The sequence below is a fragment of the Mytilinidion resinicola genome (genome assembly GCF_010093595.1).
Source record: "Mytilinidion resinicola strain CBS 304.34 unplaced genomic scaffold BDZ99scaffold_18, whole genome shotgun sequence".
Lineage (NCBI taxonomy): Eukaryota > Fungi > Ascomycota > Dothideomycetes > Mytilinidiales > Mytilinidiaceae > Mytilinidion > Mytilinidion resinicola.
The window spans coordinates 405920-415394 of record NW_022985454.1 but is presented as its reverse complement, the minus strand read 5'-3'; the positions used below and the strand labels follow the sequence as shown (position 1 = coordinate 415394).

At 51.7% G+C, this 9475-nt stretch overlaps 3 protein-coding genes across 3 annotated transcripts; 1 reads left to right on the top strand and 2 right to left on the bottom strand.

Annotated features, from left to right (window-relative positions):
• Positions 1-1096: 1096 nt before the first annotated feature.
• Positions 1097-2572, bottom strand: BDZ99DRAFT_501768 (uncharacterized protein; the record flags this gene model as incomplete). The annotated part of the gene is made up of 3 exons (XM_033723846.1): positions 1097-1514; positions 1595-2106; positions 2177-2572. The coding sequence occupies 3 exons, from the start codon at positions 2570-2572 to the stop codon at positions 1160-1162; spliced, it is 1263 nt and encodes a 420-aa protein (XP_033572532.1). The 3' UTR covers positions 1097-1159.
• A 2131-nt stretch (positions 2573-4703) lies between these two features.
• BDZ99DRAFT_372090 (uncharacterized protein) lies at positions 4704-5144 on the bottom strand (the record flags this gene model as incomplete). The annotated part of the gene is made up of 1 exon (XM_033714833.1): positions 4704-5144. A coding segment is annotated over one exon (441 nt), but the record flags the coding sequence as incomplete, so codon positions are not given.
• Positions 5145-6353: 1209 nt separating this feature from the next.
• Positions 6354-8618, top strand: BDZ99DRAFT_107320 (uncharacterized protein). The gene is made up of 3 exons (XM_033712373.1): positions 6354-6404; positions 6472-8490; positions 8548-8618. Exon 2 carries the CDS (start codon positions 6774-6776, stop codon positions 8361-8363), a length of 1590 nt encoding a protein of 529 aa, XP_033572530.1. The 5' UTR covers positions 6354-6404; positions 6472-6773; the 3' UTR covers positions 8364-8490; positions 8548-8618.
• Positions 8619-9475: the final 857 nt, after the last annotated feature.

Sequence of the window (9475 nt, the reverse complement as noted above, 5' to 3'; positions counted from 1 at the left end):
CCGGCGCTAGGCTAGATGTAGGGGGGGTGGCAGGAAGAGAAAAGGGGGGTGATGCGGAGAGAATAGGGGGGTGGTAATTAAGCTCGTCCTTCTTAATTGCCTGGTTGTATTGTTCTTGGACAGCCAGCGCGATCTATTCCAGTAATAACTTTAGCAGCTGTTGCGATAACACCTATTTGGCAGCCAGTCTTATCAAAGTTCCAGGTATTATTATCTAGAATTCTGTATTGCATCTGTATATTATATACACGCTTATACCAGCCTTGAATAAGAACAGGATCTTCGCATTTAGCCCGTTGATAAATGTACTTGCGACTGAATTTGGATTGTATATCGTTGTGGCGCTTGACAAAGGTTGTCACCCAATTCTTGCCGATGGGTTTGGCGGGTCCATACTGTGCAGCTAACAACGCAGCCATCTGCCGTACAACCTCAATTCGTGGCGGCATACCGCGTTGATCTCTTGATAGAATCCATTCCTTAAGCGTCTCTTCTTGTGCAGGCGTGAGACGGCGATTTGGTCCGATAGAATCGCGTTTTGACGCGGTGCCCTTAATGCGTCGCTGGGCTGTACTCCGGGGCACGTCGTAGGTGCTAGCGGCGGCTCGGAAGCTTGTAATTTGGCCTTGCTTGTATGCATTGATAGCTAGCTCAATTCTGCCCTCTTTGAAGAGGTTATCTTGTTGTTGTGGTGGAGGCATTGAGGTTGTAGTTGCATCATGCGTCGCGTCTTGCGAATTTTTGATGGGGTGGCCCACTTACCCGGGTGGCCCACTTACCCGTGAAATACGTTAGTGCGACAATACGATATGCAGTGGGTCTCACAGTTACAAGACCAGGATCATGGGCTCTGGAAAACTCGTTGAAACACACCAAAGAGGGGCAAGAAAGATAAACAGGTTGATGCTGTTGTATCATGACTACAGGAAGCTTACCATGAACCCCCACGACCACAGGAATCCAGAAGCTTTCCCTATCTTATATCAAAAGAACCCAGTTTCACCGGAGACTCTATTCACCTCACATAAGCTGCCCAATGCAACAAAGACGCATCACTGAGCACAGTGACCGGAAGAAATCACAGTCTCCCCATGTCCATCTACAGACCTATTGTACTGTTGCCTTAGTCCTTCGTATGCTTGCCCTTGGCCGGAGCAGGTTACTCCGCCAGATCCTCGCACCATTCCAGGCGGATCATAGGCGCATCTGCAGCTCCAGTCACAATGCTGCGAACCTCTTTGACTGTAAGTTCGCGGACGGAGCACTCCTTTGCCACCAAGCGTGGGTGCTTGACAATGTTGTGCGCAGTGCGCAGATGACGCTGAAAACCTAAAGCTCCATTGATCCACTCATTCTTGTAGTCGGGCGCGCCATTGTTCTCAGGTTGTGAAGAAGCAGTTCTGTGTTGATTTGAAGAGGCATAAGGCCCGTATATATAGCCTATGAAAGGGGGGGGGAGGGGGGGGGTACTCCCCTGTTCCCCCTTGTTACGGATATGGAAGGATGTAACGCCACTGACACGCTAGTAGTGGCAACCTGAGTATTGTCGGGCCAGATGGCGTTGCCGTTGCAGCGTGGGCATCGAAGCTCATACCAGGAATCTTGGTATGGCACGACTGTAGGGAAGCCGTACCTAGCCAATGAATCTTCTTCTTGCAACGGGCCGGGGACACCAACAGTTGGCTTTCCAAACTGATTCACGATCCGAGTCGGGGCTTTAGGAGTAGCCGCGAATATAGATGTATGGCGAAGGCTTCGCATACTAGGAGTCTTTCTGGGGCGCTCGGGTCGTGCAGCCTCCATCTTCTCAAGCTGTCCTTCATCCCGACGACGGTCTTCGGTGCCTCCGACGTGCTCTCGAACTGGGGAAGCGCTTCGATCCCGACGCACATGCGTCTTTGCCGCACTAGCTCTCGAAGTCTCCTCTTGGTGGCTATGAACTTGAGCTTTATTGAGATGCTTATTGGCGGCAGAGTTGTTGAGGTAAGGAGAAGTTTCAGTCGCGACTGATTTGGCCGGGGCATGCTTTCCATGGTGGGAGGTGGGTTTTAGGATATGCTCGGTGTCGTTGGCGGTATGTTGCGAGTTTATCAACTGAAGTAACTGCTGGAAAAGATATCAGTGTCAAGTTCTCATCGCATCTCGAAGCGCAAAGCAATGAAGGCAGAATGCTTACCTTGTCCTCAGCTTTAAGTGCCTTGAGAGTCCTATTGATGTGGTGTAGCTCGGCTTGGAGCACTTTGGTACGCGCTTTCAAGTCCACTTCGGTCTTCGCAATCTCTTCACGTCGTTCCTTTTGTGCCAGAAGGATGTCGCTGGAATCGCTCGAGGAGGTGGGAACATTGCTCGAGGAGGTGGGAACATCACTCGAGGAGGTGAGAAGATCACTCGAGGAGGTGAGAAGGTCGCTCGAGGAGGTGGGAACATTGCTCGAGGAGGTGGGAAAATTGCTCGAGGAGGTAGGAATATCTCCGCCGGAGCTGCGCTCGTTGAGGTTGATGGCAGCCTCTGCTTTCTCAACTTTACCAAGCTCATCATCAACCGCCCCGGCGTCGAAGGTATCAGACGCCATTTCGCAACACCGATGTGCTTGGTGGTGGTGTAGTGAGGATATCAAGTTGAAGTGAGTTAGTGAGAGAAAAGAAGAGGTGAGGTTGGAGGTGAGGTTGGAGGTGAGGTTGGAGGTGAGGGTGGAGGTAAGGTGGAAGGTGAGGTAGGGACGTTGACGATGACGTTGGTTTATAGCACCAGCACGGGGAAGAAAAGTGTTATAAAGCGATGGTAACCGGTGCTTTGGAGGACTTGATGACGTTGATAGGATAAGCGAAGTTCAATGCAAATTAAAATGATCTTGTCATAGTGAATAGAAGTACGCGTTGCCGGGGTAAGCCGATGTAAGGTTGCAGGGGTGAATGAAAGGGAGGTGTACTCTTGCGAACAGCACTTATGCTGAATGATTTAGGCTGTTCTCTAGACTACCTCTTAGGTAAGTGTTTTTTATCTTCCTAGTAGTTTTAGCGGTAAGATGAAAGTAATAAGACTATAGCAAGATGAAAAGATAGACTATTTATTAAGTAATTAACCTAAGAAATGACTACACCCCTGGACTAACTAAGACAACACCTACATAACGTTGAAAACTTAAGGAGCTAGACTAGAACTTTAAATCTGCCGAATTATATTGCCATGTAAACAAATAACAGCTCTAAATCGCAGTCCTTATATGAACATTTTGATACAGCACTAGAAGATTGAATACACCTCTGGGCTAATTGAAAGTGACACGCACACGATGTCAAAACTGGAACGTTTGAATTGAAGTCCGTTACATGGACGTTTTGACACAGCTCGAATGGATTGAGAACATCCCTGGGCTAACTAAGAGCGACACCTACATGATAAACCCTCAAGGGGCTAGATCAGAACATCAAAGTCCACGAAGCGTAGGAGGGGTAAGTATACCCTGGACTATTCAAAAGCGGCAGCCGGACGATGTCAAAGACTTGGGGGGGTCCTATTACCCCTCATTTGAACTATAAACTTCGATGTTCTGATCTAGCTCGTCGATGTTTTGACATCGTGTAGGCGTCGCTTTCAATTAGTCCAGGGGTGTACTTAATCTTCCAGTGCTGTATCAAAATGTTCACGTGAGAACTGCGATTTAGACCTAGGCTATCTAAAAGCAACAGCCGTACGATGTTGAAGGCTTGAGAGTTTAGATCGCAGTCCTCACGTGAACATTTTGACAAAGCACTAGAAGACTGATTACGCCCCAGGGCTAATTGAAAGCGACGCCTACATGATGTCAAAAGCTCGAGGGCGCAAATTAGAAGGATACTAAGCTATATCAAGCGTACGCACACAACCGCCCCTCGGACGCCTCTAGATATCCCCAAACTCCCGCTCTACCCAAAACATTACCACACTCTTTACACCCCTCAGCTCGCCCGACTCCTCTTCCGCCCATCCCTACCTACCCTAATCGCTGGCGGGCCCACCATGTCCGTCCCCTGCATGGGCAGACTCCACGAGTCCGCCGGACGCGGCTGCGACGATACTAGCTGCGGCGGCATCATCATATGCGCGGGAATTCTAAGCTCAGACGGCAGCTTCAGCTCCGCGAGCTTCGGGCGCAGTTTCGAGGTGTTAGAGACAGACGGCTCGGGCTGGCGAGGGCGGGAGGAGTTCAGCACCGGGGTCACGGGGCGCGAGGCGTTTGGTGATTGGGGACAGGAGCGGGGCATGACTGGAGGTTGGAGTTGGGAGACGATGTGGCCGGGGGCCGTTTCTTGTGGTAGCGGGGGTAGAGGGCGCTCTTGCGACGCCTTGGAGGTGATTGTGCGGACGGTGTGGGTGCTCATGCGCGACGGGTTGCGGGGAGGGGGCTGGGCGGCGTGGAGGGCTTCGGGGCTGGCGTGGATGGTGATTTCTTCGTGCTCTGGCTGCTGTTGAATCTCTTCTTTCCGTTGATGCTGCCTTTCGAGATCAAGCTGTAGGTCTTGCAGACGTTGGAGCTTCTGCTGGAGTTGTTCTGGGCGGACAGGGAGGCGGTCTGAAGTGTCTATTTCGGTGTCGCTTCCGACTAGCGTCGCGTCCTCGGGGCCGTCGGCGGGGTTTTTGATATCGAGCGGTTTGATGATCATCCATTTCGGGGCCTCTGCCATCAGCGACTCAATGGTCGGGTGTTCTTCGAGGGTGTCCCATTCCTTTATCTTGCGCGCCACCCAGGGGTTCTGGCAGCAGCGGAGCTTAGAGAAGTACGCCGAGCACGCCTGGGTGTTATTAAGGGGTTGGCCGAAGTCTTCCATTTCGAGGAGTATGCCACGGAACTCATTGTGGAATTCATCGAGGTGCTCGAAGTCGTCGAGATGCAGGTTCAGGAAGTAGCAGAAGGCGTGATGGTAGTCGTCAAATGTGTAGTGGCTGAAACGCTCATCCAGCTCTTCGAGCATCTGATTTGCAGTTGGTGCAGAGGGCGGTAGTGGTGGTCCTACTCCAAACAGATCGGTTTTGATGTCATCGGAGATGGAGAGGAAGAGATCGAGCTTCACGGCACGGTCTTTGCGCACCCAATCGCGGCGCTCTTCAAGCAGCTGAGGCTGTGGTTCCTTCTTGAGGCTGCATCGGTCGGCGGGCATGGGCATCGGACAGCTGCAGCTACCATCGCAGTGCTGCCACGCGTCTGGTGAAGCATTGGTCATGGCAGACCGCACTGCTCGGCGCCATTTCTGGTACTCTACGGGTGTACAATCCAGGCTCAGGATTTGGACGCCTGGTAGGCGGGGGGACATGAGCTTGAACTTCCGGGGGACCATGGTGACGAGAGTATGGATATTAAGAAGAAATCATTCGATACTACAAGAGACTAGCAGACGCAAACTTTGACAAGCAGCGCAAGATACGAGTGAAAGAGAAGGAGAGGCGGCGTGGGGTCCGTTGTGCTGCACTGTGGAATATATCTGTCCTCCCACCTGCGCCATTTTGGCCTGATTGCCGGGCCCGCGTCGCCCTCCAGCGCACAAAAAAACTCCGCGCATGTTTGAGGTCAGCACACTAAACACATTGTGTGAGTGAGAATCGGGTAACCAACACCGTGCATCGCCGACGGTATATTGGTAATGGCGAATGGGCGAATGTGGAGGTCCCTCGTCGGGGTTCAGGGCTGTGGGAGTAGGGACGCAGGGGTGTTGTTCGAAGTCCGACGACTGTTTGACAAGACGAAACAGGCCGATCCTCGTGGGCGAGCATCATTATACATAGCTAGATCGGCGCAGCCTTCACGATGCGGGCAGGTGGCAAGACTGGAGGGTGTGAAGGAGCACGATAAGGTTGGGCGTACGTTTAGAAAGCCGGGGGCCCGGTTCGCATTCTGGTGTTGACATGTAGAAGATCGAGGTCACACGCTCTCTAGAGACGTGGTCAGAGTTTGATCCGGCCCCCCAAGAGAAAACTTCCACATTAATCGGATCCGAATCTCCACCTACATGGAAAGTAGGCTACAGTCGGGTGGCACAAAGGTAAAGGATGGAGACGGCTAAGGTCACATGATCTTCACGGTGAAAGGTCGGTCCGGTCTCAATTCATCCAATGATGAGCTCCGACCTTATTCGAGCTTCAAGCTTCATTTGATGGACCTCCAGTCCGCCAGCGCCCATGGCGCCGCGCCCATTTGCTCTCCCCTATAACGTTGGAATTGACCTATGCCATGTTCCCCGCATAGTGCGCCTTCTCATCGCTCCCGGCCTTCCCTCCCGCACCGCGGTATCGCAGCGCTCCCAGCGCCTGAACAAGCTTCTCAACCGAATCTACCACCCGCTCGAACAGCGTTACTACTGGGCTCGATTTGGGGGCAATGATGTGTCAATTGATATCATAAGCAAACACATTGCCGGAAGGTATACACAGTCAGCATTGGCCCTCTAGATTCGGCTCAAAATTTTGCGACTACAGGCTGATTGAAGCTCCTGGTAGATGGGCCGCCAAAGAAGCCGTCATAAAAGCCGTTAAGCCACGCCGTATACTCCTCCGTGACGTGGTTGTGCTACCCCATCCAAAGGACCCCTCAGACCCATCGTCTGGCGGTGTCTACGCTGTCGTCCTCGATAGTCCTTTCGACGACACAAAAGCTGAATCTAAACCTACTCCTATAAGCACAATCAAACCTTTCAGGTCCCTCAACAAGCACGACGCGATATTCCAGGCACTAGAGGCACAAGATAACGCAAAGAGGGTGCAGGAGTTGGAAGGGGAAATTGTCAACCTGAGCATAAGCCATGACGAGGACTACGCGTGTGCCGTGTGTATTGCGCCAATCATGCACGCCGCACCGACAACCAAGTAGTTCCCCAACCCTGCTAAGGAAAGTACGAGGAGTAGCAAGCTCTCATAGGATACCGGAGTTACGGACTGAGACCGATCCAACTACTAGGGATATCCCGAAATTGGTTGAAGAGCCTGTGAGAGCTATCCCACCCGTGGCAACTACCAGGGATGACTTTCTCGGGAAGGAGATAGAAATAAGAAGGTTTTCCGTACAAAATGAACCCAACGCTAAAGTCACAGAGCCCACTGCCAAGGATGTCACCGAGAAACCGATCAACTCACAGTCCGGAAGCACATCTAGGAAGATAGACCCACCGAAGCAAGTCGATCCATTTGCGAGATACAAGCGTATTAAGGCACAATTTGAAGCACTTAAGAAGACACCTGGAGCGGGCCAGGATAGTTCAAAAGGCATAGAAACGGAATCCCAGCCCGCTGGAAAAAGCCTGGCGCAGAGTCCTGCCTTGAAAAACATAAAGATTAGCAACGGATCTGCACCGTCTGGCTTGAATGTCTCGAAAGCGGGTAAATTGCATGGGGATGACCTTCCTAGAGTCACAGAGTCAGATCCCCAGCCTTCTTCCGCGAAACCCGTAAGAATCCAAAAATACGTAACATTTCACGAGCAAGTGGGGGCTCGAAAGCACGCAAACATCCGAAGTTACCTGGGAAATGCTAGTCACGCAAAAGTCCCAACGCGGGTAGCAACTCCCCAGTCTGTTTCCGCGAAACCCGTAAGAATCCAAAAATATGTAACATTGTACGAGCAAGTGAGGGCTCGAAAGTGCGCAAACATCCCAAGTCACCTGGAAACTCCTAGTCACGCGAAAGCCCCAATGCGGGTTGCAACTTCTACTCCCGTAAAGACTCCAGGACGCCTTCAAGTCCGACCACGCCTGGTCTTTAGGGAAAACCGGACTATCAGCAAACGCTCTAAAAAGCTATCGCCACCACCTATGCCTCTTACAATTCTCAAAGTTCCCTCTGACCCCTCTCCCAGTCTCCTGAGGACTCCCGGACCCCTTCAAATCCGAAAGCACTTGACCTTTGGGGAAAAACGGAGCCACAAGAAACGCTTCGAGAAGCCATCGCCACCACCCACACCTGCCGAACTTCTCAGATTCCCCTTTGACCCCCGGCCCCTGTCCGTCGACTGGCACCCCGGCGACTGGTTCTGCGGCCTGCCTAGCTGCGGCTGGCACAACCACTCCACCTGGCAAATGTGCCATAACTCTACTTGCGGCACGCCGAAAGAGGCTGCGAAGCCGATCCATAAACTGCTGAAAGGAGAGTGGGTGTGTGTTGCGATATCCTGTGGCGTGTATAACGGGGCGGAGAGGGAGAGTTGTCATAGATGTGGCGCGGGCAAGAGTGATCAGAGGAAGTTGAAGAAGAAGTGGCCGAGGGAGGGGATATTGGGGGAGGGGCAGTGGTTCTGCGCGGTGTGTCGGAATAGGAATAAGAAAGAGGACTGGCATTGTAAATGTGGATCTACAGAGGAATGGGGAGGTGGGGTGGGACTTGGGGCGTGTGAGTTTTGACTAAGAGAAGAAGTGAAGGCCATTGACTTCAGTCATAAAATACAATCCCGGGACGTATGTTTGGGCAGCACTCTTTCTTGCCACTGCTTGGGGTGCACCTATCAGCATTCGAAACCCTAAACGCAATGTAAAGCTCGATGCAGTGGAAGGTAGGCTACCTTTTGGCTGATTAAATATCTGCCAGCTAGAGTACTCTTCACGGTGGTGTCGAGACAGCAAGACAGAAGCCTAAGCGCACCCATTCCGTCACCGAGAGATTTCTAAGACCGTAAACACGATGAGTAGGTCAATGCAGCGAGTGTTAGGCTACATTCTGGGCAAGTGAACACCCTCTGGCTAGGGTACTCCTAGCAATAGTGACGAGACAGCAAACGAGGAATCTGAGCATATCGATTCATCACTAATAGGTTTTTGAGGCTCTAGATACGATGAAAAGGCTACCAAATTAGAAATTAGACCACCTTCTGTTCAACCCCATACCTGCTAGCTAAGGCCATCTTCACAGCGGTGTCGAACCAGCAAGAAAAGAGCTGGTGCAGTAGTATATTCGAGCGCCTAAACTTATAACCTAGAACTCTAACAGTTTTCATACCTGTGTCTAAGGTCGCTCTTTCTTTCGAATATCCCGACACCGCCTCTGTTCATACTTTGGCAATGACACGAAGAAGCAAGTTGTGGTGTTGCAAGACTCTTGTCACGTCGTCACACATCAGCCGCATCTTCATCACGTCACGTCACAGCAAGGTCTCCACGAAAAAAAAAAAAAGGGAAGAAACGTATCCTCATTCGCTCATGCGCTTATCCCGCTGTCTCAATCTAAGCTCTACCCAAACCCCAAAACGTCGCGTACCCAATAGCTATGCAAGAACCACGAAAGCCCCCGTCACCTGACACCTCCTATCCAATCCGCACCCCTAAAACTCCGCCCCGTCCCATTAAAAAAAGTTCAACGCCCATAGTTCCCTCCTCCATGTATCACGTATCCATCTCATCTCGTCGAATCACTGTGCACTGTTAGCCGAAGCGCCCACACGCGTTTCGGCCACATATGCCCACAAACTTCTTTCTCGCACTCAAAAATCAAAAACACTCGACAGCGCCTTCGCGGCCTT

Bases quoted from the DNA above. Each gene is read 5' to 3' on its own strand.
- BDZ99DRAFT_107320 (XM_033712373.1), top strand. From the start codon at position 6,774: ATGACGAGGACTACGCGTGTGCCGTGTGTATTGCGCCAATCATGCACG.